The 25,614-nt window shown below is 53.2% G+C and overlaps 6 protein-coding genes across 7 annotated transcripts in view; 4 read left to right on the top strand and 2 right to left on the bottom strand.

Moving 5' to 3' along the window:
* LOC146208249 (ubiquitin carboxyl-terminal hydrolase 16-like) overlaps nt 1-3,812 on the top strand; it is a 43,182-nt gene extending 39,370 nt beyond the window's left edge. Inside the window, exons 11-12 of the mRNA XM_084592197.1 lie at nt 1,515-1,714; nt 3,603-3,812. Of these exons, the coding sequence (XP_084448323.1) occupies nt 1,515-1,714; nt 3,603-3,812 (410 nt within the window). The remainder of the gene's footprint in view (nt 1-1,514; nt 1,715-3,602) is intronic.
* A 24-nt stretch (nt 3,813-3,836) lies between these two features.
* Nucleotides 3,837-11,476, bottom strand: Ccdc58 (Coiled-coil domain-containing 58). Its single transcript, XM_084592230.1, has 4 exons — nt 11,360-11,476; nt 11,022-11,294; nt 10,882-10,941; nt 3,837-3,975 (listed from the first exon to the last, which is right to left on the bottom strand). The coding sequence occupies exons 1-4, from the start codon at nt 11,420-11,422 to the stop codon at nt 3,928-3,930; spliced, it is 444 nt and encodes a 147-aa protein (XP_084448356.1). The 5' UTR covers nt 11,423-11,476; the 3' UTR covers nt 3,837-3,927.
* A 70-nt stretch (nt 11,477-11,546) lies between these two features.
* On the top strand, nt 11,547-13,873 carry Kap-alpha1 (karyopherin alpha1). 2 transcript variants are annotated; one of them, XM_084592203.1, is made up of 2 exons: nt 11,547-11,701; nt 12,116-13,873. In XM_084592203.1, exon 2 carries the CDS (start codon nt 12,124-12,126, stop codon nt 13,690-13,692), a length of 1,569 nt encoding a protein of 522 aa, XP_084448329.1. In that variant the 5' UTR covers nt 11,547-11,701; nt 12,116-12,123; the 3' UTR covers nt 13,693-13,873. The 2 variants fall into 2 exon arrangements, with proteins under 2 accessions (XP_084448329.1, XP_084448335.1); XM_084592209.1 differs by lacking the exon at nt 11,547-11,701 and adding an exon at nt 11,708-11,945.
* LOC146208246 (UPF0389 protein CG9231) lies at nt 13,772-14,513 on the bottom strand. Its single transcript, XM_084592240.1, has 3 exons — nt 14,363-14,513; nt 14,193-14,283; nt 13,772-14,048 (listed from the first exon to the last, which is right to left on the bottom strand). The coding sequence occupies exons 1-3, from the start codon at nt 14,511-14,513 to the stop codon at nt 13,871-13,873; spliced, it is 420 nt and encodes a 139-aa protein (XP_084448366.1). The 3' UTR covers nt 13,772-13,870.
* Nucleotides 14,514-14,646: 133 nt separating this feature from the next.
* Nucleotides 14,647-23,695, top strand: LOC146208245 (uncharacterized). The gene is made up of 8 exons (XM_084578265.1): nt 14,647-14,785; nt 15,671-15,749; nt 17,111-17,143; nt 18,380-18,465; nt 18,792-19,823; nt 19,857-20,702; nt 20,844-21,746; nt 21,959-23,695. Exons 1-8 carry the CDS (start codon nt 14,767-14,769, stop codon nt 23,323-23,325), a joined length of 4,365 nt encoding a protein of 1,454 aa, XP_084434391.1. The 5' UTR covers nt 14,647-14,766; the 3' UTR covers nt 23,326-23,695.
* Nucleotides 23,696-23,867: 172 nt separating this feature from the next.
* LOC146208244 (forkhead box protein O-like) lies at nt 23,868-25,596 on the top strand. Its single transcript, XM_084592214.1, has 2 exons — nt 23,868-24,366; nt 24,757-25,596. Exons 1-2 carry the CDS (start codon nt 24,043-24,045, stop codon nt 25,378-25,380), a joined length of 948 nt encoding a protein of 315 aa, XP_084448340.1. The 5' UTR covers nt 23,868-24,042; the 3' UTR covers nt 25,381-25,596.
* The last annotated feature ends 18 nt before the right edge of the window (nt 25,597-25,614 follow it).

The following is a 25,614-nucleotide window of genomic DNA, read 5'->3' as shown; positions in this document are numbered from 1 at the left end:
CAAAAGCCTGTTGCAGGAGACCCGAGCCAACTGGACCAGTTAGGGTTAATGAAGAACAAGGGCAATAGAGACTTGATGTACGCCGCAAAGGAAGAAATCAAGCTTTGTCAGCTTACATGATAATGATGAACCGGATAATGAAGTCTCAAGAAGTCCGATGAAGCAGCAAGCTATGCAATTTTATTTTAGCATTGTTTCCCCGTTGTACACAGTGCCCTCAGCTAATGTGTGAAAGCAATGACCGTGCCCCCGCTGAGGAGCTGATAGAGAACTTGACCGGAAATGTCAACGCAACAGCGGAGCAACACTTAAGGCTATGGAAGGTTCTCCATGGGTTCTCCATCAATGAATGTTGATTTTCGTACTTTTTTGTGTGATCATGCAATAAACGTACCTAGCTGCTCGCTGAAGCTCGGCTGCAGTTGCTCTCAGAAACATTTCATTACTTCGCAATACTAAATGTATTTTTCTAGTTTATGACAGTTGACATCCTTGGCGTTTCATGGAACTGTGCTGAATATTAGCGAAACATTCTTATGACCGCACATAAGAATTATTTTCACAACTAAATCAGAGAATGAGAATGAATTTGGGTCAGAGAACGAGACTAGAAAGGTTGGCTATAAGTCTCACTTTCACAGAGGTTGCTCACAGTTGGATCTCATTTTTTTATTGGATAGCGCTGGCAGCCAAGAACAGGTTGACATCAATTTTGTGTGTACAAGCTGTATACAGGGATTAGTAAACAGTATGAAAATATCACGCACAGAATTCGCGACATAGTGATCTAAAAAGGTTATGCATTAGGCTACCATAGCCGCTGAACAGCTTCGAATTAAGAACATGCTCGCACTATACATATCAGTATAATACGAATTCGTGTTACCAAATTGCATGAAACAGAGCTCTTATATCCTTAAAATAACAGGCTCCTACCACGCAGACGCCTTACTGAAAGAACAGCCAGGCGCAGCATTCCGCGAGCGGCTCTCTCAGTGCGGTGGCGCCTTGGTGGTGGCAATGGGAAGTAGGCGTTTCCCGTCGGTTTTGGGCGACGCAGCAGGCCGCACCTAGTGCGCTTCCATCGAGCGGCCGTGCAAGTGTTGAGTAGTACATGCTCACTGAATTATACTCCAGTGGCAGTGACCGCATCAGCTACATGATATACTTTGCGCACAGGCAACATCAGGTGCCTGAACCTCGACTCGTCAACTGTGGCATCTTTTTCTTTCTACCTCGCTTTACTCCCTCCTTCAGACTTCCACGGAGTGCAACAATTGCTGCGCCCTTTTCTTTGCAATATATCTCCGTTCTCTTTCAAGGTGGCCGAGAAAAGCGCGCACATCAGAGTAGTGCTGAGCATGGTATATACAGGGATTGTACATTCATTTAAAGAGTACAAGTTTGCAGCAATTCTCACTAGAAAGGCCAGGTCATTGTTCGTGCTCATTTTGGCACGCAACCCAAACGCTCCATCCAAAATTGAGGTTTACGTCCTCTCTCCCGACCTGCAGGGGCCAACGGACTGCATTGCGAGGGCTGCCAGTCATCGCGTGCTGCGGCCAGCCTGCAACTTCAGGTGTTGGAAGCACCTCGCATTCTGACACTGCACCTCAAGCGTTTCCAGCAGGGTGCCACTTTGCGCAAAGTGCAGAAGCATGTGCCGTTCCCCATGGAGCTTGACCTGACACCCTACTGCTGCAGGGACGCTGAGGTGAGAGCGCAGCAGGGGCTGAAGCACACCACCAGATCGCGTGAAATGCAGGCTGCTCTGCTTGGTTTCACGCAAAGCGAGAGCTGCCAATCTTGCATTCACATCTTCAGTGCAGTAACTTTTAGGGAGGTGCGATTAAATGACCAAGTACCGCGAAAATTTGCAACATCAACATTTACACCACTGTCCAATCACAAAACCGGTCTGTCAGCCCTGCTTCCGTTAGTCGACATGCCCGCTAATGCATCAGTTTCCGACACCATTTGCTTATAGTTATTTTCATTCTGCTGGTCTTCTGCAAGGTCCTGCTAACCTTCAAAAGAAGTCTACTGAACTTTTTCAACAATTTTTCTTGCGTCATTCAAAAGCTCCATCCTCAGAAGTAGCCCGGCTGTAGAGCTGACAAACATGGCAGAACAATTTAAAATGAAATGTTTTTACATACGGTAGTTTTCTTAATGGTGTACGGTGTCTGAAAACACTGATATTGTGGACACGACATGTATTTGGTGTAGTAACTCTATAAACACACTGCTGCGCCATCTAGGTCGCGTACAGAACATGTCATTAAACAATATGCACAGATTTTGTTAGAACTTGACATTTGGATAGCTTTAAATACAATGAAATGATCAAATAAACTAATAACCCGGTGACATCTAGCACAGATACGAAGAGCAGTCTCTGCCTGTCGCAGCTCTGCTGATGGCAGCGCCAGTTACTAGTTTAGTGTTGCCTTTGGTTGCGGGATTTCTTAAAGCATTTTAAAAGCCAATCATGCAAGGTTAAAGATTTCAAGTAGCTGCAATTTATAGTCACGAAATGTAGTATATTCACCTCAGAAGCTTCGAGCAGGTGCCATTTTAGCTGTAGTGAAAGGACACACTATAATGCCATCATCCACTCAAAACCAGATTTTTGAACAATTTAAAATATAAATTCCTGCCTAAACTGCAAGTTCGTCCTCCATTGCTGCCACCAAAGTGATGTGGTCTACCAGAATATGCCAATATTCTGATAGACCATTCATGTACAGCCGCCTAAATCTTCAACTGGCGTGCATGGTGGCTGCTTTTTCTGTGTGCCTGCGCCTTGGTGTAGGTAAAACCTGCCGGAAGGCGAAGATTAAGCAAGGGATTGATCAACCCTGCTTATATTTTGAGTCACAGGTTAGCTCCTCTGTAACGCTCAGAACTACAAGAAATTGGGCTGTCACGCACGCCAGTTAAAGATTTGGGCGGCTGTACATTTCAAATGTTGCATTATAGCTGCAGATTTCTGTTGTTTCCAAGTGACTATTTTTTATTTCCTTTTTTTTTTTTTTTTTTTTTTTTTTTTCCATTGAGAGCCTTATAGTGCCTGGTGTAACATGTCAAGATGTTTATATTTGGATTTAGTCTGGTCAAGGCAGCATCCACAGCCAAGATTTACTTAGAAATTTGATTCGTGCACTTGAGTGCCAAAATTTTGCCACATTTATTTGCTGTTCTTCTGTATGCGTAGAGAATAGGCGTTGTTTACTGCGCAAATCATTTTATATCAGCATTTGCCGACACTTCAATCGACTTCGGTCTGCTCACCGCTTTATGCAATGCCACATGCATAGCGTCACTGAAATGCACGCAGAAGTGTAGTGCCTGGCCCAATTAAGGTAAGGATCGCTGGTCTTCAAGACAGCGGAGGTGAACAGTAGGACTACCTTGGTTTTCATAGAGAAGGGAAAAATGGCAAATTGCTAAGGCTTATGGCATCTGCCATAGTACTGGCTGATGCAGCTCATTGCAGTGTTCGGAGTGTGAAATGAATTTTTATTGGCACACAATGTATTTCCTGTTGTTCTTTCATTGTGAATTAATGCCTTCCATGTAATTGCTGGGCCTATTTTCAGATGAAGGCACCAGCAGCATATGTCCTTTATGGAGTCGTGGAACATGCTGGCAGGATGACGGGTGGTCATTACACAGCCTATGTGCGTGGTGCTGGAGGGAGCTGGTTCCATGCTAGTGACAGTCGGGTGGTGCCTGTGACACAGCAAAAGGTGCTGGCCAGTCAAGCTTACCTGCTCTTCTACTGTCGTGTTGATACTCTGCGAGAATAAAAATCACAAGTGTGCCAAGAAGTTGGGGGAAAAAAAAAAGTTGTTCGTGTTTTCTATTATATCTACAGAAAGGTAGTGGCAGTATAACTGGAAGCACCTAGCAGTCTTGCTTGTGTCAAACTTGCGGCGGACTGTAGAAGAGCCGACATCGCTCATGGAACACCTGTGGGGAGCAGTGGTGGGGAGTCAGTGGTGTGCAGTAAAAGTGTGACAAGCCAGTCAAAGCTTAGCTTGCTACTAAAGCAAATACCACAATAAAAAGATCTTGGTTTTTGGTGCACAAGCAGTGGTTCATTAAAAGTGAACATAACGCACAACATTTACGTGGTGACCTTTTATCTTTTTACATACTTTCTGAAGAAAAATCCAGCAATGGTGTCAAACGAAATATCAAGGGCAGAGTTCTGCCGGAATTTCCGAATAGGAGCGCATCTAGACGATCGATTTGCAACAGGCTTGTGACAGCTTTTGTGATGTGATTGGAACGTAATTCGGCCCCAGGACCCAGAGTCTGGCATGCTACTTGTTAGCCTTCCAGGCACATTCATACGGCTTGGTTAAAGTGGGCTTGATATTTGTGTCTCGCCTTCTGCACAATGTGGTAGCTTACGTCTACACTGTAACAGTGAGGCACCAATAGAGGCACCACTTGACGGGTTAGCAAAGTACATGTAAATGAACAGGGAGCACCGCAAGGGAATGCAGACTGGAACCATTAACACTGTCGTGTTATATACTTAAATGCGCCCATAATTTTTATCCGACGCTGAGCAGAAGCACGCAAGGTGAAAAATGCGGGAGTGCATGCACGCATACAACATGGGCGCGTGGTTAAACCTGATGACTCAAGAACATTCCCCTTAAAAAGCGTTTTATAGTACTAGTATGTTAAGAGAGTATTGAAAACAAAATATAGCATTTGTAATTGGTCTGTTTCAGAATAGTGGTTAACCGCCCTAACACATAGAACGACAAACACAACACCATGAATAACGAACTTGGCCCAATTCTCGCCATTTTAGCTGTTTCAGAAATCGCTCGCAAAAACCGTCCTTTTTTTAACCAAAGCTGGAAAAAAAGCTTTACTGTGAGCCAGAAAAAATGTACATAGGGGCACAATCAGGCCCTTGGGCATTGTATAGCATTTTGGTGGCTTGCTGATGCTTACTGAGATCTTGGCATGTGAGCAGGCATTTTATTTGGGCAAGGGACAAGAACCCGACTGCATGAATTTACAGCACTGCAAAAAAAAAAAAAAAGCTGCTGCATGAACTGCAATTTGCTTTCCCTACGTTTTCTGCACTTTCGAAATGCATGCAACACCCACATTCGGCTCCCGATAACCAAACATAATCACAGCTTGGTAATCGCGACAGAAAACTTCACCACCATTGTTTCAGTCGCTGTAGCTCATTCACTTACGATGAGCCCGAGTTGAAAAGAGTGTTCAAGTGCCCATTCCTGCATCAAAGCTTTTTTTTTTTCTTTTTTTAACAACAGCACTACTTTCCTAAGAACCTTGCAACTTGATAAGGATTACTTTTTGGCAAATCAAGCATATTAACAGGCACTGTAGAGCCAAAGTCAAATTTCATTGCAGATGGCCTCTAATCTCCCAGACTTGGGCTATGAAGGAAGCTATAATGGAGGCCTCAGGATCAATTTAGATCTCCTGTGGATTTTTAACACGCACTGACATTATAGACACTAAAACACTGTGATTTCTCACTCCACCTTAGATTTCCTTAGATCCTTCGTATGAAAGTAGTGCGCCTAAATCGTCGAAAAAGCACGCATCAGCATGTTGTGCAACTTTTACTTTGCCCTTGGCAAAATCGGATGCAGACCTATAGCCTCGATTTCTCTACCTGATGGGTTGTTACTCAAATATAGGCAGAAGGATATCTTCAAGCATTACGTATGATCCAGCACAATCCTCGGATAAACCAAGCTGAATGTTTTTATCCCTATGCCTTTCATAAATGCTTGCTTGCAGTAGCTAATGCAGACTCACTGGCTGTACAGTTGGTAATCTTTGTGCTTTGTGAAGTTGAGGTCTAGAGTACTTTTGCATAATTTGTCACCACTAGGGTTTGAACCTAGGCCCTCTGCATGACGGGTGGTCCACGAGGATTGTTGGTAATAAATACGTTAGAGGGGCACCCAGTGCATGTGTTGTGGTGTGTATGGCTTCCTAGCATGTGGTTGGGATGTGTAGTGATATTACAGTAGTAATAATTAAAACGAGCAAAATTAAAAAAAATTGCAGAATGAAAAGGCGGCATTAAAAGTGCACTAAAGAAAGTTCTGGAAAATTATACTTTGACTTTCATATTGTTCTTTGAATTTCCATGAATAAATAATCTCGGTCACAGAAAACACAATCACAAATTAAGCCCACAGAAATAAAAAATATGCGCGCACACTCTGCTTTCGCGAGACTTGACCTGATCTCGTCACTTTGTAGGGGCCAATAAAAAACCCTCTAATCCGTAAAGACAACCAAAGTAATCTTTATTAATGTTTTGAACTTGACGTAAATAATATTATCATAGCACCACAACTTATTTGTGGCTCAGGGAACATATCACAGAGTAAGCCTGAAGCAAGTGGAGTGTGGAGTGGAGCCGTGGCCTAATGGTTAGAGCGCCCGTCTCGGCTGCGGGAGGTGGTCAGTTCGAAACCCACCGCCGGACACCCACCGGTAAAAATGGGTACAAGCGTCCCCCGGCCTGGTGCTCGGCTTTTACAGGGGTGTGCGTTTGGGAGAAGCTCCGTAAACCCCGCTGCGCGCCCCTCCTCCGCAGTGACAAGCCAGTCAAAGCTTAGCTTGCTACTAAAGCAAATACCACAATAAAAAGATGTTGGTTTTTGGTGCACAAGCAGTGGTTCATTAAAAGTGAACATAACGCACAACATTTACGTGGTGACTTTTTATCTTTTTACATACTTTCTGAAGAAAAATCCAGCAATGGTGTCAAACGAAATATCAAGGGCAGAGTTCTGCCGGAATTTCCGAATAGGAGCGCATCTAGACGATCGATTTGCAACAGGCTTGTGACAGCTTTTGTGATGTGATTGGAACGTAATTCGGCCCCAGGACCCAGAGTCTGGCATGCTACTTGTTAGCCTTCCAGGCACATTCATACGGCTTGGTTAAAGTGGCCGAGTGGTTTGGGCGCCCGTCTCGGCTGCGGGAGGTGGTCAGTTCGAAACCCGCCGCCGGACACCCACCGGTAAAATTGGGTACAAGCGTCCCCCGGCCCGGCGCCCGGCTCCTTTAGGGGTGTGCGTTTGGAAGAGGCTCTGCTAACCCTGCTGTGCCCCTTCGGGGGCTTAGTTTCGAACAACCATGGCCTGCAAAGGCCGTGCCGAATAAAAAAGGGCCACATAATGGGCTGTTGCCGCGCAAGGCGGACTTATTGTTGTCCGATGGCGGAACGAATCACTGCCACATCGGCGCAACTATTTGGGCCGTGACCCCTTTTCCCAAGCATTTCACCCCAGAAGAGCCGAGCACCAGGCCGGGGGAAAGCTTGTACCCATTTAAAAACCGGTGGGTACCCGGCGGCACCAGGGATCGAACCCGGTACCTCCCGAATGCGAGGCGGATGCTCTACCACAAGGGACTGCGGGAGGTGGTCAGTTCGAAACCCACCGCCGGACACCCACCGGTAAAAATGGGTACAAGCGTCCCCCGGCGTGGTGCTCGGCTTTTACAGGGGTGTGCGTTTGGGAGAAGCTCCGTAAACCCCGCTGCGCTCCTTCTGGGGCAAAATAGTTTCGAACACTTCAGCCTGCAAAGGTGGTTCAAGTTACCGTGTTACGGAGCTTCTCCCAAACGCACACCCCTGTAAAAGCCGAGCACCAGGCCGGGGGACGCTTGTACCCATTTTTACCGGTGGGTGTCCGGCGGTGGGTTTCGAACTGACCACCTCCCGCAGCCGAGACGGGCGCTCTACCAATATGGGAGTGACTGTGTAGTCACTCCCATATTGTTCTATCAACGTCCAGAGTGCCAAGCAGCCACGAGATTGCCTAAAATACATTCCACGCGTTGGGTGAAACCACCTACTCTGTGGTAAGGTTTAAAAAAAGTGCACCTTATCTGATTTCAGGGGAAAAAGCGGCCACACAGGGCACTAATTCAAATTTAGGAGTTCCCGCGGACTCTTGCGGAAAAAGAAGACAAAAATTTTCTTTAGTTCACGTTTAAAAGTGCTATTGCATCTACTCTTAAGGCAAAGCATGAGCGTCCCAACTTTTTTTGCATCAATCGTATAATAATGCACATTAAAAGGTGTTAGTAGTCACCTAATTCCTCATTATTTTACCCCTGCTAAGTTAGTGCACCTAAACCTGTTAAGTATACACAGGCTGTGCAAGCAATGACTTCGATGCCCCTTTTACACTGCGCGAGCTCGAAACTGCACTTCTTGCTAACGCCACTCTGTCGGCTCCGAATCACTTCGCTCTTCGCAATCTTTCCGATAAAAGAGCACCTTCTCAACCTCTATAACACCGCCTGTGAAGAAGGCTTTCTGCCATCGTCCTGGACTTCCTCACTTATTTCTCCCATTGCTAAACCTCGTAAGCCTCCAGCCCTTTCAAATCTCCGGCCCATTTCTCTGACCTCCTGTGTCGGCAAGACGATGGAAAGAATGGCGCTCACTAGGCTTAGTCGGCATTTGGAGGCTTCGAACTCGCTCCCTCATTGGTTTTCGCCCTCACGTATCTGCACAGGACCTTTTCCTCATACTTCAGCATACTTTATTCACCTACGGTAGCTCTCAGCGTCACGCCCTGGTCACAGTCGATGTCAGCAAAGCATTCAATTACGTCTCCCATGACCATATTTGTACCTGCCTTTCCAGCACCGACTGCAGCTCCCGCATGTATAACTACATTCGAGCTTTTCTTTCTAATCGCGAAGCCTGTTTCCGAGCATTGAACTTCACTTCTAGACCCCACCGTCTCACCCGCGGTACCCCACAGGGTGTCGTTCTTTCACCCACCCTTTTTAATACCGCCATGGCTCCTCTCGCAGTTCAGTTATCGTCTATTCCCGATCCTGGCCACGTTCAAGACACCATTCAGCAGGGATTGGATATCATTTCCTGCTTTCTTGACCATGCAGGCCTGTCTCCCGCGCCTGAGAAGTCAGAACTCCTACTTTTGACTCACTCTGCTTATCAACGAGCTCACAACTCACTGATCTCCCTTACCTTGGGCGGCTCCCCAATCCCCAAAGTTTCTCAATGTCGCATTCTTGGCATGCCTCTGCATGCCACCAAAAATGTTCGGGCTCTCCATGCGGCTGTTGCTACCTGTCAGTCTGTCACCCATTTACTTCGCCAAGTTGTGAGACGGTCCTCTAGCCTGAGAGAAGCTCACACCTGTCGACTGGCTCACACGCTGGCTCTTAACAAATTCCTTTACTTTATACCATATCTTTCATTCACCCAGAGCCAGCTAGACACACTTGCAACAGCTCTTTGCGGCCTTTATAAAGCTGCTCTTTGTCTCCTCATCACCACTTCCACCGATAAGCTTTATGCCACCGGGCTTTTATCGCGAAAGCAATACTGCTAGCACTTTGAGTCTTTGGGGTGTCGTGGCGCCTCCATACATGACCTTTCACGTGACCGTGTGAAGTCACGCCAGACCGAGAGACAGGGCCCCAGCTCACGCCATCGGATGGTGGTGGCGAGTCCTTACAGGAGCCGCAGCGGTGACGTCACGCCATTTTCACGTGACCATGTGATGTCACGCCAGACCGAGGGACGGGGCCCCAGCTCGCGCCATCGGGGCGTGCATGGATGGCTCGCTGGGGCCCCAGCTGCCCCAGCGCGCCATCCATGCATGGCGCTGTGTCGCAGCCGAGAGAGGGCGCTCACTGTTTGTGACGTCACGCTAGGAGGATAAATGGGGCTATAGTGCCTAGAAGGTTTTCTTCCCTTCTAGGCACTATAATGGGGCTGTGGCTCGACTCCTCGCAGTAGTCGGGGCGCAGCTGCCGAACAAGGCGCAGCCAAGTGTATTGCTTTTGCAATCTTCTAGGCTTAACCAAGCTAAGCCTTCAGCCAACTTTTTTCATCCTCTTCGCAGTCTCCTTTCCCTTCACCGTGACCGACAGATAGCTCGCCTCTCCGGCACAGTTCATGGACGCTAGCTTCTCAACCAGGCTAACATTTCCCCTATCCAATCTGCAACTCCTTCCCCTCCGGAGGCCACTAACCTCCGTATACTTCCTCTTCCAGCCAATATGTTGCCGGTCCTGCATGCTGGCCGCTGACATGCAGCTGCCTCTCATCATAGTCTGCCCTTCAATACCCATGGAGTCACTTAGATGGATGCCTCTTATGTGGCTCCTCGCGGGTCTGGAAGCCAGGTCCTCTTTCATCCTCGTACATCTACCCGTCACATGCAATAGAGGCCCCTTTCTTGGAAAACTGACACTGCCTTTCATCCTGCCCCATCGCCATTCAGGCCCCTCTTTTTCCATATCCTTCTCCCCATTGTGGCATGCTTGCCTAGCATAGGCCTGGCTGGTGGACCAGTTGGCTTATGCAACACTGGCCCAGGACATACTCAGAGCGTAATTCTGCCTTTTCTCTCTCGCTCTGTACTTCAAACTCAGTGTCACTCCTCCAAACAAGCTAACACCAGCTGTTGCCCACTTTGCCTGACACTTTTATCATACTCGCAGTTCTCGATGAAACCTGCTTTGCCAGAGTTGTGAAATCAGCTATGCTCACTACAACAGAAATAGTCACACTCCTCAGCTCCAAGAGACCCACGCTGCTTCAGGAGGGCGAAAGTTTTATGCAGCTGAGCATTAAACATGCTTTGATACACCTTTGACTACAACCACATAACATCGCCAGTGTTTCTACGGTGCTAATAAAGCATAAACGCTACCAGCCGTATTTTCATTAGCATGACACCATAAATTGTATCAGCGAGAGAAACATTTCATGATAGCTCTTAACGCAAAATTTGAAACAGAAATGGAAGGGGAAAATGGATGCTACAATGTCCTTCACAAATGCCCGACTTGTTTACTCACCTTTAAACTGCGATCCTTAACGACTTCTTCAACATTCAACTCGTTTCTCAACAAGCGAATCTGAAAATTGCGGTGGAAAAGAGTTACCAAACGGCACACGTAATTTGATCACGGAGGTTTCATTTTGAATGTGCACCGACCTGGGACTGCTCTTTCCGTAGTTGCCGCAATGTGGCTGGGTCGTCGCCTTTCGCTGCGCGCAGTTTTTGAAGACTGTCCAGCTTTTCTTTAGACTGTTGCAGGCACCCCTTAATAGCCTTGTCCCGTTGCGCATAAGCGGCTAAAAGCTGCTCATACAACTTTTTGCACAGCGCGGGAGGGTCGCACTCTGACGAGAACGACTCCGTGGGTAAAGTCGTGTTTAGAGAAGATATTATATTGTCGTCTACTCGACGAAGTTTGCGGAGAACCTCCTGAAAGGACACGACGATTTCACAGTAAGCGAAATGAAAAACTGACAAAAAGAATTAACAGCTACCTGAAATGCCATAAAATCGTCACATGGAGCAGCAGTCTCGCCGGGCGATGCGGAGGCCGCCATGTTTCTGTGTGTTGTGTCATGTTGTATTAGCGTTCTTGTACACTAGCCGCTTGTTCGTATTAGGAACTTTTGATTAATATTTATAATTTGTAATATTGCGAACTTGCAAAGCAACGGGGGCGCACAACATACCAATTGCAAGACAGCATTTCTTTTTGCTCTTTATTGCAAGCACAGTCTACTCGAACAGCGAGTGTGGGGGTCTCCTGTCTACCCACAATGCATCTCGGTTAGATTGTGGGTGCACGGAGGAATCTGCGTTGTGCTGGAAATTAGAAGGTATGCGGGGTTGTGCATTTTTGGCAAATGCAGAAAATCGTGACTCATATCACGCGTAACCTATTAGTATTTGATATCGACGAGCGGGCAGCTCCTCGAGACCGCTACGCGCATTCACGTCGCGCCTTGCTCTCCGTGGTCGGCTCGCAGTCGCCAGCCACTGGCAGTGTATCCAAAGGCTACCTGCGACGACGACGTCTGAAGGCCTAGCTAAACACCGGTGGAGTCATCAAGCTCTTTAGAAGTAAGCGTGACGAGACAGCGGGGTGGACGTACGGGTGGGTTCGCTAGGGTGGGGAAGGTCACGGCACGAGTGCTCATTGAAAATCGGACAGCCTGGTGCCATTCTCGTAGTGGGGCGCTAAGCCTACGCAGGACTTGGGGGCGCACTCAGGTCCAACTTGTTGCATGCAGGTCCGACGATGGCGAGCGGCGGCAACGCGGGGAGCGGCAACAGCCACCGGCTGCGCTACAAGAACGCGGGCCTCGACGCTCAGGAGCTGCGGCGGCGGCGCGAGGAAGAAGGCGTGCAACTGCGCAAGCTGAAGCGCGAGAGCGAGCTGTGCAAGCGGCGGAACTTGGGAGCGCCGGAGTCTGACGGCGATGGCGTCGCCGGGCCCGAGCGGGCCGGAGTCACGGCCGAGATGGTGGCTCAGCTGTACGCCGACACGCCCGAGCTGCAACTGCAGGCTACGCAGCGCTTCCGCAAACTACTGTCGCGCGAACCGAACCCGCCCATCGACGAGGTCATCGAGACTGGCATTGTGCCACGCTTCGTCGAGTTCCTGCAGCGGGACGACCACTGCACCCTACAGTTCGAAGCCGCCTGGGCGCTGACGAACATCGCCTCGGGCACGTCTCTGCAGACGCGGCGCGTGGTGGAGGCAGGCGCAGTGCCCGTATTCGTGCGCTTGCTGGGCTCTGAGTATGAAGACGTGCAAGAGCAAGCCGTCTGGGCGCTCGGCAACATCGCCGGTGACTCGCCCGAGTGCCGCGATTACGTGCTCGACCAGGGTATCATGATGCCGTTGCTACAACTGATCAGCAAGTCTACGCGCACCTCGATGACGCGCAACGCTGTGTGGGCGCTGTCCAACCTGTGCCGGGGCAAGAACCCTCCGCCGCGATTCGAGCAAGTGCAGTCATGTCTGCCGTTGCTGGCGCGGCTGCTCTACGTCAACGACTTCGACGTGCTGGCCGACGCGTGCTGGGCGCTGTCATACCTGTCAGACGGCCCTAACGACAAAATCCAGGCGGTGATCGACGCTGGCGTGTGCAGGAGACTGGTGGAACTGCTGATGCACGCCAGCCAGGGCGTAGTGTCGGCCGCGCTGCGCGCCGTCGGCAACATCGTCACTGGAGACGACGCGCAGACGCAAGTGGTACTCAACTGCAACGCTCTGCCCTGTCTACTGCACCTGCTCTCATCGCCCAAGGAGTCCGTACGGAAGGAGGCGTGCTGGACGCTGTCCAACATTACGGCTGGAAACCGGCAGCAGATTCAGGCTGTCATCGATGCCAACATCTTCCCTGTTCTGGTCGAGGTCTTGTCGAGGGCCGAGCTCAAGACCAAGAAAGAGGCTGCATGGGCCATCACCAACGCCACGTCGGGCGGCTCGCCGGATCAGGTGCGCTTCCTGGTGCAGCAGGAGTGCGTGGCGCCGCTCTGTGACCTGCTCACGGCCGCCGACCCCAAGGTGGTGCAAGTGGCGCTCAACGGACTGGACAACATCCTGCGCCTTGGCGCCCAAGACGCGCAGAACGGCCGTGTAAACCCATACGCCGTCCTGGTAGAGGAGTGTTTCGGTCTGGATAAGATCGAGTTCCTGCAGTCGCACGAGAACGCCGACATCTATCAGAAAGCGTTTGAGATGATCGAGCATTACTTCGGCACTGAGGAGGAGGACTCGCGCATCGCGCCGCCCGCACAGGGCGGCCAGTTCCAGTTCGGTCCGGCCCCGGCTGCGGAGGGCGCCGACTACCGCTTCTGACGGGGCCCGCCGCCCCGACGCTAGTCCGTTGCTGCTGCTTGTTGTACATAACACACACACACACACAAAGAGAAATGAAAGAGAGAAAAAAAAAAGCTGTATTTATTTGCCCGGGGCCCCGCCACCCCTGTGTACATAGAGCCTCGGAGAGGAGAATAAAGACTTATTTCCCTGCCGCCTACGAGCTTTTTTGACTTTCGTGCCATTCTAGGTTCATTTTAGTCATACTTTCGCCTTGGTGATGTCGACGTCGGCCCCAAGAGGCTGCAAGAAATGCGCCGAATAAGGTCAAAGCACCCATGATGAGGTTCAGGTGGATGCGCGCCTTGTTGCGCGTTTTCTCTATTACAGCTGATCTGCGCAGAAAAAGAAAAAAACAAGGCGATGAAAAATGAGCCGCCCAGTCTTGGGCCAAGGTCGTATCGTTATGAAAATTAGTAACTTCGCTACAAGGCCATATAGTTGATGCTAGATCAGGGATAGCTTCCCAGAAAACTTACGGTGCGTAGTCTGGAACTTGCCCTTTGGGGTACTTCTTGTAAAACGCCAAAATCCACTTGTCATAGGCATTTGTCTTGCGGTCCGTAAGCCCTGCGCAAGTCCGAAGCACGGGATTTTCTGCTTTCAGTAAGTCGGGAAAAAAAAAAAAGCAAGGTTAGTCGGTGCTTACGGCTTGTGGAGGACGAGTCCTGGCTGACAAAACGGAGTTTCAGTTCTCGCGCGAAATTGGTTGTCGCTGGCCTCGAACTGCGGCCACTGCGGCGTCCTACACACAGCAGGTAAGTAGACATCCGCGGAAGAAGCGCTGCGGGCGCCGCCATCTTGAATAGCGGACACTCAACAAAAGCACACTGGTGCCGAGGCTAGGTCTCCCTCCCCGCGAAATCCCCGCGGGGTCGGCGAGAGAGGACATTTTGGATTGTCTGGGGCGAGGCTACGCTTCCCCAAGTTGCCATTGAAGTTGGGCGAGGGAGACAATTAGGCCTTTTTCTTTCGCTTCTCCAGCAAGTTTCGGTGCGTCGGCAAGTTGTTAACCACGGCGAGAAGTCCAGGGATTCGTTATGAATCCAGAAGATGGTTACGAACTCGATGAGTGAGTGCACCAGCGCTTTTCCTCCGTTTGTTGTTTCCCGCTTGGCGAGCTGTGCTCTGCGATGGAGGCGGTGAGTGAGGGCCGCCGACACAATGAACGCTTCCCTCGCAAGAAAGCGCGTCACTGATGTTTTTTCTCTCTCCACGCGTGCCACCGGGCCGCGGCCCGACTGCTGCTGCGGCCCGCCGGCTCGGGTCTGCCACGGGCCGCAGCGGCCCACTTGTTTCCTTCATGCCGTGCCGGCGGAAGAGTTTGGATAAAAATCACCAGAGGTGAGCCAACTCCGAGGCAGCCTAGCCTAGCCCGGCTTACGTTGCGAACTTGGCTTCAGGCGCCACGGCGCGAGCCGTATACCCACCCCTCCCGATTTTGCGTTTCGCGATAGCGTTCGCGCCCCGGTTACCTTGCAGGAAAATACCGACGCGGATGAGGCATGTAGGGGCGCCCGGATATTTTACTTTGGCTGCCACATTGTACAGGCCGTAATTGTTGACCCAATTTGAGTCTATAGTTATCGCGAGCTGCTGATGTGGGCTGGCGTGGGGTGTGCTTGGTTCGTGGCTGCTGAGTGTCACCGCAGCGAAAGTGGACATGGAATTTGCAAGTTGGGCGTTTGTTTAATGAGTGTTCGCATCGTAGCAGGTAAGAATCCTCGATCGGGGCATCTGACAAGAAGCGGCCCTTTTGACAGGGAGGGATCGGGCAATGGAAGCTTCTCCCTCACTTTGTTCCTGTCAGCGGCACCGGCGATTGGGTGGCTGGCGCTCACGTGACGCCGCCCGCGCCAATGGCGGCCGCGCGTCATGCGGCCCGTCCGCCGCGGCTTTGCCCCGTTGTGGCGCGTGCTGCGAGCGTTCTAACCGATCGGCGTCGCGATGTTTGCAGGTCTTGCCTTGAGGGTGCCGGCGCAGCGTTTGGTCGAAGGCTCTTCCATCGCAGGCCTGTCGTTGAACGGCGGCTCCGGGTAAGTCCTTGCTGCGCGTCGAGGGAGTCTCCGAAGGCCTAAATCCGAGACACTTTCGCGGCATTTTTAGTGTGCTACAGTACAAGCGAGAGTGAAGAAACGCATCACATACTACTGTACGCACTGTCAGTGGTGCATCCGTAACTTGTGCTGGGCGCCGTTTAGCGCATCAGGAATGAAAACTTTTCGAGCTATGGGAGGAGTTGATACGAAAGTACCCATGACATATTCCGTGGCCTGAAACGAGACGCCTTAGCAGATATTGATGTGTACACAGGAAAACGGGGAAGAGCACGACTTGCTGCATCGGTATTGGCACATTAAGTAATGAAAGGCAGTAAAGGAATGCCATTAAAACGTCGGCGCGTCTGTTGACCTACCCTCACGAAGGATACCCGCAATTTTTTTTTTTTTTTTGAGGGTCCACATCTAAAGCCTTGGTTGTATTTTATGCCTCGGTAATATGGTGCTTTATTAGGCTTATTAAAGGAATGTGGACGAAATTGACGTGTATGGATTGTTTTACTCACCTGCAGCTTTTTAAATCTTTAGTTTTCCCATGTGTTTCAGCAGTTGCTGCGGGATGAAAGGATAATCTGTCACACACACAGACATAATTTTTTGGTTGCGTTTTATTATTTGTAATAATGTGGTAATGGTATTGCGGCCCACGAATCACATGTTTGCTTAATACCATTCATAATTGTGGCTTTTGAGACAGGCTAGTTTTAGTGTTGGAGTGAATGAAACTACGAAGGAGCAGTGGCAGTTTCTTCAGCTCCACGAGACATTAGGACTTTATAGATGCCATAGGACTCACTTGGCTATTGGAACTGTAAAAAGTGAGAAAAAATTCATTTGTATATTATAACATTCATTGGCAAATAACACTGGGTGATTGAAGTACACTGTCTTTCGGATCAATAACAAGAACCATGCAAGCAAAATTTAGTGTGTATGCGCTGAAAGTTTAGTATAGATCTCAACTATTTTTTAATTGCTACTTTATTTTTTAATTTACTACAGTGCTTAAGTCAGCCTTCCTGACGAGCTGAAGTGATAGCAAATAAAAAAGCAGCATTATGTCAGTTTTTTGGTGCCTTGCATAACCTTGATGTCAAGGCCTTGACTGCACTGTAGATAGTGAAGCTGCATGAGGGGAAAATTCAAGACGATTTCAAAATTCATGGAGATAATATAGGGATCAATGCATACTTAGCATACTGATCAATGCATTATTAAAAACAAAACATGCAACAGAAATTTGGTGTTTGTATTTGCTTGATAGATTGCCAACTGGCTCATATTTGTCTCTTGTTTCATATCAGGTGTTCTGAATTAATGTGAGCTTTTCATTACAGCATCTTTCATGGCCCACGTGCAACTTTGGAATGGTAAATCCCGCATACCATACTTACCCGTTTTTCAACTTTGCTCAGTATATTATGCTGTATACAGTCAGCTTTACAAGCAGTTCACTTATGGCATTCTCTTCCCAGTCTGGTAGTATGATATAGGCTCTTGTTATTTTTTTTAATGGCAACAGCTTTATTAAATTTAGGTTCGTACCACCCCTTTTTTAATCGGCAAGGCTTCTTGGGGCCCATAATATATGGCATGCATTCGCAGAATACAAAGTGGTGGTAGTGCATGTGGTAGCATGCAGCATATTAAAAACTCGGGAGATGTCGCATAGGGTAAAAATGCGAACACACCAATGACAAAAGGAAGAGAAGTAATAAAAAGCTGTTTTTATTTTTTCTGTGCTGACCCGAATGTACTGCTTCCTCTGTATGTACGCCTTTCATGAATGTCAATGAGACTGGCATGTTGGTAAATGGACAAGGAGCACAGTTAATGTGTGTTCACTTGTTTAATCTGCTCACTGCGGCCTGCTCCGTGAAAACTTGGCAAAAGCATGGTGTCAGTGGCATCACGTTGAGTCCATCTCTTCGCAGAGTACAGTTGTTTGGGTGAGGCCAGTGGTAAGTCGAAAGGTGATGACAGAGGGATTGCTGCTTTGGTCGGAATGCATTTACCTTTAGGGCCCCCTTCATTTGTAAGGGGAGAGAACCATAATGAAACCTGCGGAATTGGTGGTACACAGGTAAAAACATCAATGTGCTGCCACAATGTCAAAACTGTTGTTAAATATGTAAATGTTCCAGGAGTGCGATCAAAGATTGTAGGGATCAAAGATTGTAGGTACCTCTGGGCAAACTTGCAATTGGTCTAAAAAGAGAGTTACTCTTGAAGGGGTGTTCTGGGTGTAATGTGTGATGTACCAGATTAGGAAAATTGTCACTGATGGTGATGCAGTTTACCATAAAAGACAGGTAGGCCATCAGTCTCCTGTTATGGGGATATTTAAATGACACTAGGCAGTTATGAATAGTTAAATTTGACTGCTTCTTTTGGTTGAAATTTGATGGAATCTGTTCAGTGTATTCGGTGGGGAAACCAAATTTAGGCACGTGTTCCAACAGGGATATAACAATTGTTTAAGTGCCTCGGCTCATGAATATGTCTTTGTTGACTTCGTGTCATCGTCTTGACAATTGCGGCAAGGATCTGTTCACTGCTGCAGCGTGTGTTAGGTGTGATAACTAAGTGGCCGTGCTTGCCTGCAGGGTGCCCGTGACGAGCAGCGTCGGCACAGTGGGGACTGCTGAGGCCGCGGCCGTGGAGCACCAGGCAGCGGACACGTCGACACCCGGTAAGTGTCCCGCCGAGCGGGCTTGGTTCCCTTGTGGCCCGTGGTGGCGTGCCTTGGTGATGGTGGTGGTGCGAGGTTGCCTCGGGTGGGCCGCATGCGCACACACACAAGCAGACTATCGCGACACCCGCGTGATAAGCGAAAGAACTCCCTCCCCCTCCTTGTTTGTTACGTTTTCTTTTCCCTCCTTGGTTGTCGTGCGGCGGCAGAAACAAGCGCGTTTTGTCCGGCGGCAGCAGCTCCTTGGTTGGTTGACGGAGGCAGGCACACCACGACCGCACCAGGGCGGGCGCCGGCGCCCCTGGTGAAGGGAGCTTGCCTTGCAGGGCGCATGGCGGAGGCCGGCCCCAGCAGCTGCCACCGCTGCCCACTCTGCCCATTCGCCACCGAGTCGGTGGCCGACTTCTGCAAGCACATGTGCGTGCACACGGACGCCCGCGGCAACTGCTCCATGTGTGACAAGTTGTTGGGGGCCAAGGCGGAGGCTGCGGCAACGGGCAAGCTGAGCTGCTGCGTGTGCGGGGAGGCCTTCGCCGACAGTGGAGGCCTGCAGGGCCATCTGCGTGCGCATGTGGCGGCGTGCCAGGCGTGCGGGGCGGCCTTCCCTCAGCGGGCCCAGCTGGAGGCTCATCAGAGGGCCTGCCACGGCGGCTGGGTCCTGTCCACCAGCGCGGCTACCACGGCAGCAGGGGGTCGGGGCGGCCGGGGGGCGGCGCGCGAGGGCCGGGAGCGACCGTTTGGCTGCGCCACGTGTGGAAAGGCGTTTGCCCAGAAGGTCCACCTGGAGAATCACGTGCGCATCCACACGGGCGAGCGACCCTTTGCCTGCTCGGTGTGCGGCAAGAGCTTCAGCCGGAAGGAGCACATTGGGCGTCACATGCGCACCCACACGGGGGAGCGGCCTTTTTGCTGTTTTACCTGTAGCAAGAGGTTCAGCCAGAAGGTGCACCTGGAGAGCCACGTGCGCATCCACACGGGCGAGCGACCCTTTGTGTGCAGCACGTGCGGCAAGGCGTTTGGTCGCAAGGAGCACATAGAGCGGCACGTGCGCATCCACACGGGGGAGCGGGCCTTCCTGTGCACGGCCTGCGGCAAGGCCTTCTCCCAGAAGGTGCACCTGGAGAACCACGTGCGCATCCACACGGGAGAGCGCCCTTTCCGGTGTTCTGCTTGCGGGAAAGCATTTCGCCAGAAAGAGTACATCAAGCGGCACATGCGCACCCACACGGGCGAGCGGCCCTTTGCCTGCCCCACGTGCGGGAAGGCTTTTCGCCAGAAGTCGCACGTGGACCGCCATGCACGCACCCACCAGCCGCCCAAGGGGGCCAAGCCGCTCTTCTTCCCAGCCAAGGAGCTCTAGAGAGGCTTACCCGCTGTGTTGCCCCCCGCAGGCGTCCCCCCTACCCGATGCCCGCTCTGCCCTCCCGACTGTGGCGGGGCGGGGCGGGGCGCTGCCTGCGGCCTCTGCGGCCTGGCCTTTGCCCAGCGGGGTGCCCTGGAGGCGCACCTGAGGGCCTGTCCGGGGCCCCCCGAGGGGCTGCGCCTGCTGCTTGGACCGCCGCCCCCCGCCCCCCACCCGCTGCAGCAGCAACAGCCCCCTGCTGTGGAGCGGCCCTTTGGCTGCTCAGCATGCGGCAAGAGCTTCGGCCGGAAGGAGCACATTGACCGGCACATGCGGACGCACACGGACGAGCGCACCTTTCCCTGTGCCGTGTGTGGCAAGTCGTTCCGGCAGAAGGTGCACCTGGCGCGTCATGTGCGCATCCACACGGGCGAGCGGCCGTTTGCATGCGCCGTCTGCGGCAAGAGCTTCAGCCGCAAAGAGCACATTGGGCGGCACATGCGCACGCACACGGGCGAGCGACCTTTTTGCTGCCCGACGTGCGGCAAGGCGTTTGCCCAGAAGGCCCACCTGGAGAACCATGTGCGCATCCACACGGGCGAGCGCCCTTTTGCCTGCGCCGCCTGCGGAAAGGCCTTCCGCCAGAAGGAGCACATCCACCGGCACATGCGCACGCACACAGGTGAGCGCCCTTTCCACTGCGCCGCCTGTGGCAAGTCCTTCCGCCAGAAGTCCCACGTCGAGCGCCATCTGCGCACGCACGCCCGCCCGCCCACGCAGCAGCAGCAGCAGCAGCCCCCGCATCGCCATAAGAAGACGCCATCCTCCTTCCTACCGCTGTGCGCCCCCCAGCCAACGACGGCAGCTCCGCCACCGTTCGTGCCACCCTGTACCTAAGCGCGCAATAAAGCCACCTCCATCACAAACCGGTCAGTCTCGTCGTTTCTATATCTTTACCCCACGCACACCACACACGTGCATGCTGCTGGGTTTTGTGGGGGGCTGGGTTTCGGGTCTGACTTGGGGTCCTTTGCAGGCATGGCTGAAGGAGGAGAGGAGAAGCCGCGCTGCCCGCTGTGCCCCTTCGCCACGGACAACATGGACGAGATGAACAAGCACGTGGCCCTGCACCAAGCGGCGGCCGCGCAGCAGCAGCAGCAACAACAGCAGCAGCAGCAGCAGGCAGCGGCTGCTGCAGCGGCGGCAGCAGCAGCGGTGGCGGCGGCGTGCGGCATGTGCCCCGATGGCAAGGAGACGGCAGTGACCCTGTACGGGTGCGGGGTGTGCGCCAAGGCATTTGCCCTCAAGGAGGAGCTGGACGAGCACATGCAGAGCCACGCCAGCCGGCTGTTCAGCTGTGCAGTGTGTGGGGCAATATTCGTGGATAAGGAGCACTTGGAAGGGCACATGCGCACGCACGCCCCACCGGAGGTGTTTAGCTATGGCGGGCCGGGTAAGCCCCCCCTTTGCTCGTCGTCCTCTTGCCCGACCGCCGAGGGGCCCCGGGGCAAGAAGCGGCCCTTTGTGTGCCCCACGTGCGGCAAGGCATTCCGCCGCAAAGAGCACGTAGAGAGGCACTTGAAGATGCACACGGGGGAGCGTAACTTCGGCTGCGCCACGTGCGGCAAGTCGTTTAGTCAGAAGGTACACTTAGAGAATCATGTGCGGATACACACCGGCGAGCGGCCCTTCAGCTGCCACGTGTGCGGCAAAGCCTTCCGGCGCAAGGAACACATCGGCCGGCACATGAAGACACACACAGGTGAACGGCCCTTCTGCTGCTCTGTCTGCGCCAAGCCCTTTGGCCAGCGGGCCCACTTGCTCAACCACCTGACCATACATTCTGGAGAGCGCCCCTTTAGCTGCGCCACGTGCCAGCGCACCTTCCGCCTGAGGGAGCACGCGGAGCGCCACGCGCGCACCCACGCCCCGCCCACAGGTGGGTGCTGCCCCCCCTGCCACGCAGACACGCACACAGACCCAAGCGCCCTCTCTACGTCTCTCTCATAAAAAAAAAAAGTGAACCCTCCCCACCCACCCCATCCCCGCCTGCATGCCCGTCCCACTAACCGCGGCCCCACAAGTAACACGCTCGCTGCTCCCTCGGCTGGGGCGCCCTGGCTCGCCTGACTCGCATAATGCCTTTTGCAGAGGGACCCAAGGAGTCCAAGGCCCTGGTGCGGCTCCACAAGGGACCGGTAGCAACGACGGCCACGGCTACCATGGTGGATCCGTCCGCAGCCACCACACATCGCTGTCCACTGTGCCCATTTGCCACCACATCAGTGAATGACTTCTGCAAGCACGTGGTCCTGCATGCCGAGGGCCGTTCCAACTGCACTGTCTGCGACAAGAAAGAGATTGTTGAGCCCCTGGAGGCCCCAAAGCCTGGCTCAGGGGTGGTTTGTACCGTGGCAACAGTGGCACCGCCATCACCCCAGCGCTGTGGAGTGTGTGGCGAGACCTTTGGTGACGTCACTGCCTTGCAGTGTCATGTTCGAAGCTGCCACACAGAGCCTGCAGGTGCCACCCAGCTGCTTTGGAGCTGCTCCTTCTGTGGCCTTGTGTTCAGTCAGAAAAACCAGCTGGACACACACGTGGCCGGCCACATGGCTGTGAGCGAACGTGCCCCGTGGACTGCAACAGCCCGCGCTGTGGAGCCGCTGGCCAAACCTAAGGAGCGGCCTTATACGTGCCCAACCTGCGCCAAGACCTTCTGCCAGAAAGCCCACCTCGAGAACCACCTGCGAATCCACACAGGTGAACGCCCCTTCAGTTGCACGGTTTGTGGGAAGGCATTTCGGCGCAAAGAGCACATTGGTCGCCACATGCGTATCCACACCGGGGAGCGGCCTTTTTGCTGCCCACACTGCGGCAAGCGCTTCAGCCAGAAGGTGCACCTGGAGAGCCACGTGCGCATCCACACGGGGGAGCGGCCCTTTAGCTGTTCGGCCTGCGGCAAGACCTTTACACGCAAGGAGCACATTGAGCGCCACATCAAGACGCACACCGGTGAGCGCATGTTTGTCTGCTCGTCTTGTGGAAAGTCCTTCAACCAGAAGGCCCACTTGGAAAGCCACATGCGGACACACACTGGTGAGAGGCCCTTCAACTGCTCGCCATGCGGCAAGACCTTCCGCCAGAAAGTGCAGCTGGAGCGCCACAGCCGCACCCACGCTCCACAGCTCCTGCAGTTGCCTCCACCGCAGCAGGCCCCCCAGCAACAGCAGCAGCAGCCGCCACCGCAGCAGCCGGGCTGCTCTGAGGAGCAGCAGCAGCAGAGAGTTCCCCTGTGCATCCCAGGCTGCCCAACATGCGGCAAGGCCTTCTGTTGCCACCTCGAGCCAGGGCTCAACATTCGCAACCTTCTGGGTGAAGCCGCAGCTCAACAGCAGCAACAGCAGCAGCAGCAACAGCAGCAGCAACAACAACAACAACAGCAGCAGCAGCAGCAACAGCAGCAGTGTGCCGTGCAGGACCCAGTGGCCAAGGCAACGGCAGCTGCGGGGCCTCTGTAGCCTTGCACCAATACCCCCCCCCCCCCCCCCCCCCCCTCTTGACTGTTACCTGACTGAAAAGTGACTCCGGTGGCGGGTGATCTTGTCTGTTCCCTTTATACGCGCGCGATTGAGTCGCGTGATACGTGGCTCGATGGTGAAACAAATATGAAACCTTTTTTTTGCTGTTATGCCTTCAGTGTAAGTTAACATTCTCCATTGCCCATTTTTAGCCTGTTTGACCACAATAAAGGAGCTTTGACACACGCCTGCCATCCCGAACTGCAGTGACCACCACTGGCGTGAGGATGTGCTACGATTGTTCGCCGAGCAGGCTGTATTTTCATGCGGGAATGTTTGCCACGTTGAAGGAAATAGAGAATGCCAATAACGCAGTCTGTTGAGAGTCTCGCAAGGTACCCGTATCTCCCCTCGCCCAACGGTACCCCGCCGCCGTGTAGCGGGTGTACGCGCGCGCTGAGGGGGGAGGCGCGGCGGCCTTGGGCCGCGTGTTCTGCGGCGCGTGCCGCTGGGCGGCGCCAGCTGGCCGCGCCGCTCGTGGAGTGACGTCAGTAGCCGCGTCGCAGCAGCGGCGGCGGCTCCGCCCGGCAGTCGGGGACTCGTGCCCGTACCTTGATAGTGCGCGTTTGGTCGGCTGCCTTCGGGTGGCCGCTGTGCCCCATGGATTACGGCGCGGATCATCTCGGATTACGGCGGACCTGATCGCTGACACGCGCCATGGACCGGCTGGCTGATGTCGAGCCGGGCTTCGAGCCGCAGACGCGTGCCCGCTCCAACACTTGGCCGCTCCCGCGGCCCGACAATTACGGCGATGAGAAGGCGGGTCCTCAGGAGAGCCCCTTTGGTGAGGCGGGTGCCCCGAAAAAGAATTCATCGCGTCGCAACGCCTGGGGCAACATGTCCTACGCGGACCTGATTACGCAAGCCATCCAAAGCGCGCCCGAGAAACGCCTCACGCTGTCACAGATCTACGAGTGGATGGTGCAGAACGTGCCCTATTTCAAGGACAAGGGCGACAGCAACAGCTCCGCCGGCTGGAAGGTAAGACGTGGCCGGCGTTAGGGCTAGCGGCTCGACGGCCATGACGACTTGTTGCGCCGATCGCAACTTAGGCCGCCGGGGTTCTTTCCACGCGCCGCCCCTCTCGCTCGCCAGGCCTCTCCTGCCGAGACCTTCGGGGCGTTTTTCGTTGTCACGTGACTCTCGCGCACGTGACGGCTCGCCGGCTTCGACCCAAAGGGGTGACCTTGGCCCACGCGTGCTCGCGAGTCGCCGTTGGCATGGCGACGCGGCCTTCGGGCGCTATGCCAACGCGCGTGCTGATCGGGGGAGGGGGTGCCCTAGTGGGATTTGCATGTGCGTTGTGGGGTTCGAACCCCCCTCGTCGCGATGATCGTAACTGACCGGAGCCGGGTCATTGCCCCCTCGCAGAACTCGATCCGGCACAACCTGTCGCTGCACAGCAGATTCATGCGAGTCCAGAACGAAGGCGCCGGCAAGAGCTCGTGGTGGATGCTGAACCCGGATGCCAAGCCCGGCAAGGCAGCGCGGCGGCGGGCTACGTCGATGGAAACACCTCGCTACGAGAAAAAGCGGGGCCGACTCAAGAAGAAGCTGGAAGCCCTGCGTGCGTCCCCGAGTCCGTCCTCGTCGGAAGGGCCGTTGGACCCGTTTCCCGAGTCGCCTCCAGCTAGTCGGCTCGAGCTGCAGCACTGCAGCCCGTTGCAACCGCTGTCCGGCTCGCCATCTGGCTGGCCGCCCCTGATGCCGGTGGACCGGTACGGCGCCGGCCCGCTGGCCGACACGCTCACCCAGTCCATGACCCTGGGCGACCGGCACGACACTGCGCCACCGCCGCCGCTGGGGCCCTCCGCGTCGCAGGTGATGGGTCGTCTGCTAACGTTCAACGACCACCTTCCTCACGACTTGGACCTCGACCTGGACGCTGTGCCGGGTCTGCACTGCGACGTTGACCAGGTGATCCAACACGAGCTCAGCGTGGACGGCAACCTGGACTTCAACTTCGACTCGCAAGCCAGATCCTGGGTCCACTGACACTCTAGTCCCCGTGCCAAGTACCCCGTGTACATAGTTCCCCCCATTTGTTGTATATACATATATTTACGCCGCCGCCGTGCCTCGTGAGCGGCAAGTCCGTCCACGCGCGGAACACTTGTTACTATGACGTACGCTTGCGTCCCGTTGTGTACATACGCCCTTTAGCTGTTGTACTCGATCAGAGCATTGAAATAAAAGTACTCCTTGTTGCCACTGCTGCTCCCTGAGCGC

This window comes from Amblyomma maculatum, chromosome 1, assembly GCF_055883805.1.
Source record: "Amblyomma maculatum isolate TAMU_Amacu chromosome 1, ASM5588380v1, whole genome shotgun sequence".
Taxonomy (NCBI): Eukaryota; Metazoa; Arthropoda; class Arachnida; order Ixodida; family Ixodidae; genus Amblyomma; species Amblyomma maculatum.
Note: the sequence above shows the minus strand (reverse complement) of the source record. Positions and strands in the feature narration are given on the sequence as shown.

What these genes read in the sequence shown, in the direction of transcription:
- Ccdc58 (XM_084592230.1), bottom strand. Translation starts at nt 11,422, where the DNA reads ATGGCGGCCTCCGCATCGCCCGGCGAGACTGCTGCTCCATGTGACGAT. An exon ending in ACGATTTTATGGCATTTCAG is followed by an intron (nt 11,295 to 11,359) that starts GTAGCTGTTAAT and finishes GTGTCCTTTCAG; the next exon opens with GAGGTTCTCCGCAAACTTCG. An exon ending in TACGGAAAGAGCAGTCCCAG is followed by an intron (nt 10,942 to 11,021) that starts GTCGGTGCACAT and finishes CGCAATTTTCAG; the next exon opens with ATTCGCTTGTTGAGAAACGA.
- Kap-alpha1 (XM_084592203.1), top strand. Translation starts at nt 12,124, where the DNA reads ATGGCGAGCGGCGGCAACGCGGGGAGCGGCAACAGCCACCGGCTGCGC.
- LOC146208246 (XM_084592240.1), bottom strand. Translation starts at nt 14,513, where the DNA reads ATGGCGGCGCCCGCAGCGCTTCTTCCGCGGATGTCTACTTACCTGCTG. An exon ending in GGACTCGTCCTCCACAAGCC is followed by an intron (nt 14,284 to 14,362) that starts GTAAGCACCGAC and finishes GGACTTGCGCAG; the next exon opens with GGCTTACGGACCGCAAGACA. An exon ending in CAAGTTCCAGACTACGCACC is followed by an intron (nt 14,049 to 14,192) that starts GTAAGTTTTCTG and finishes TTTTCTGCGCAG; the next exon opens with ATCAGCTGTAATAGAGAAAA.
- LOC146208245 (XM_084578265.1), top strand. An exon ending in TCGTTGAACGGCGGCTCCGG is followed by an intron (nt 15,750 to 17,110) that starts GTAAGTCCTTGC and finishes TTTTCATTACAG; the next exon opens with CATCTTTCATGGCCCACGTG. An exon ending in GTTCGTGCCACCCTGTACCT is followed by an intron (nt 20,703 to 20,843) that starts AAGCGCGCAATA and finishes GGTCCTTTGCAG; the next exon opens with GCATGGCTGAAGGAGGAGAG.
- LOC146208244 (XM_084592214.1), top strand. Translation starts at nt 24,043, where the DNA reads ATGGACCGGCTGGCTGATGTCGAGCCGGGCTTCGAGCCGCAGACGCGT. An exon ending in ACAGCTCCGCCGGCTGGAAG is followed by an intron (nt 24,367 to 24,756) that starts GTAAGACGTGGC and finishes GCCCCCTCGCAG; the next exon opens with AACTCGATCCGGCACAACCT.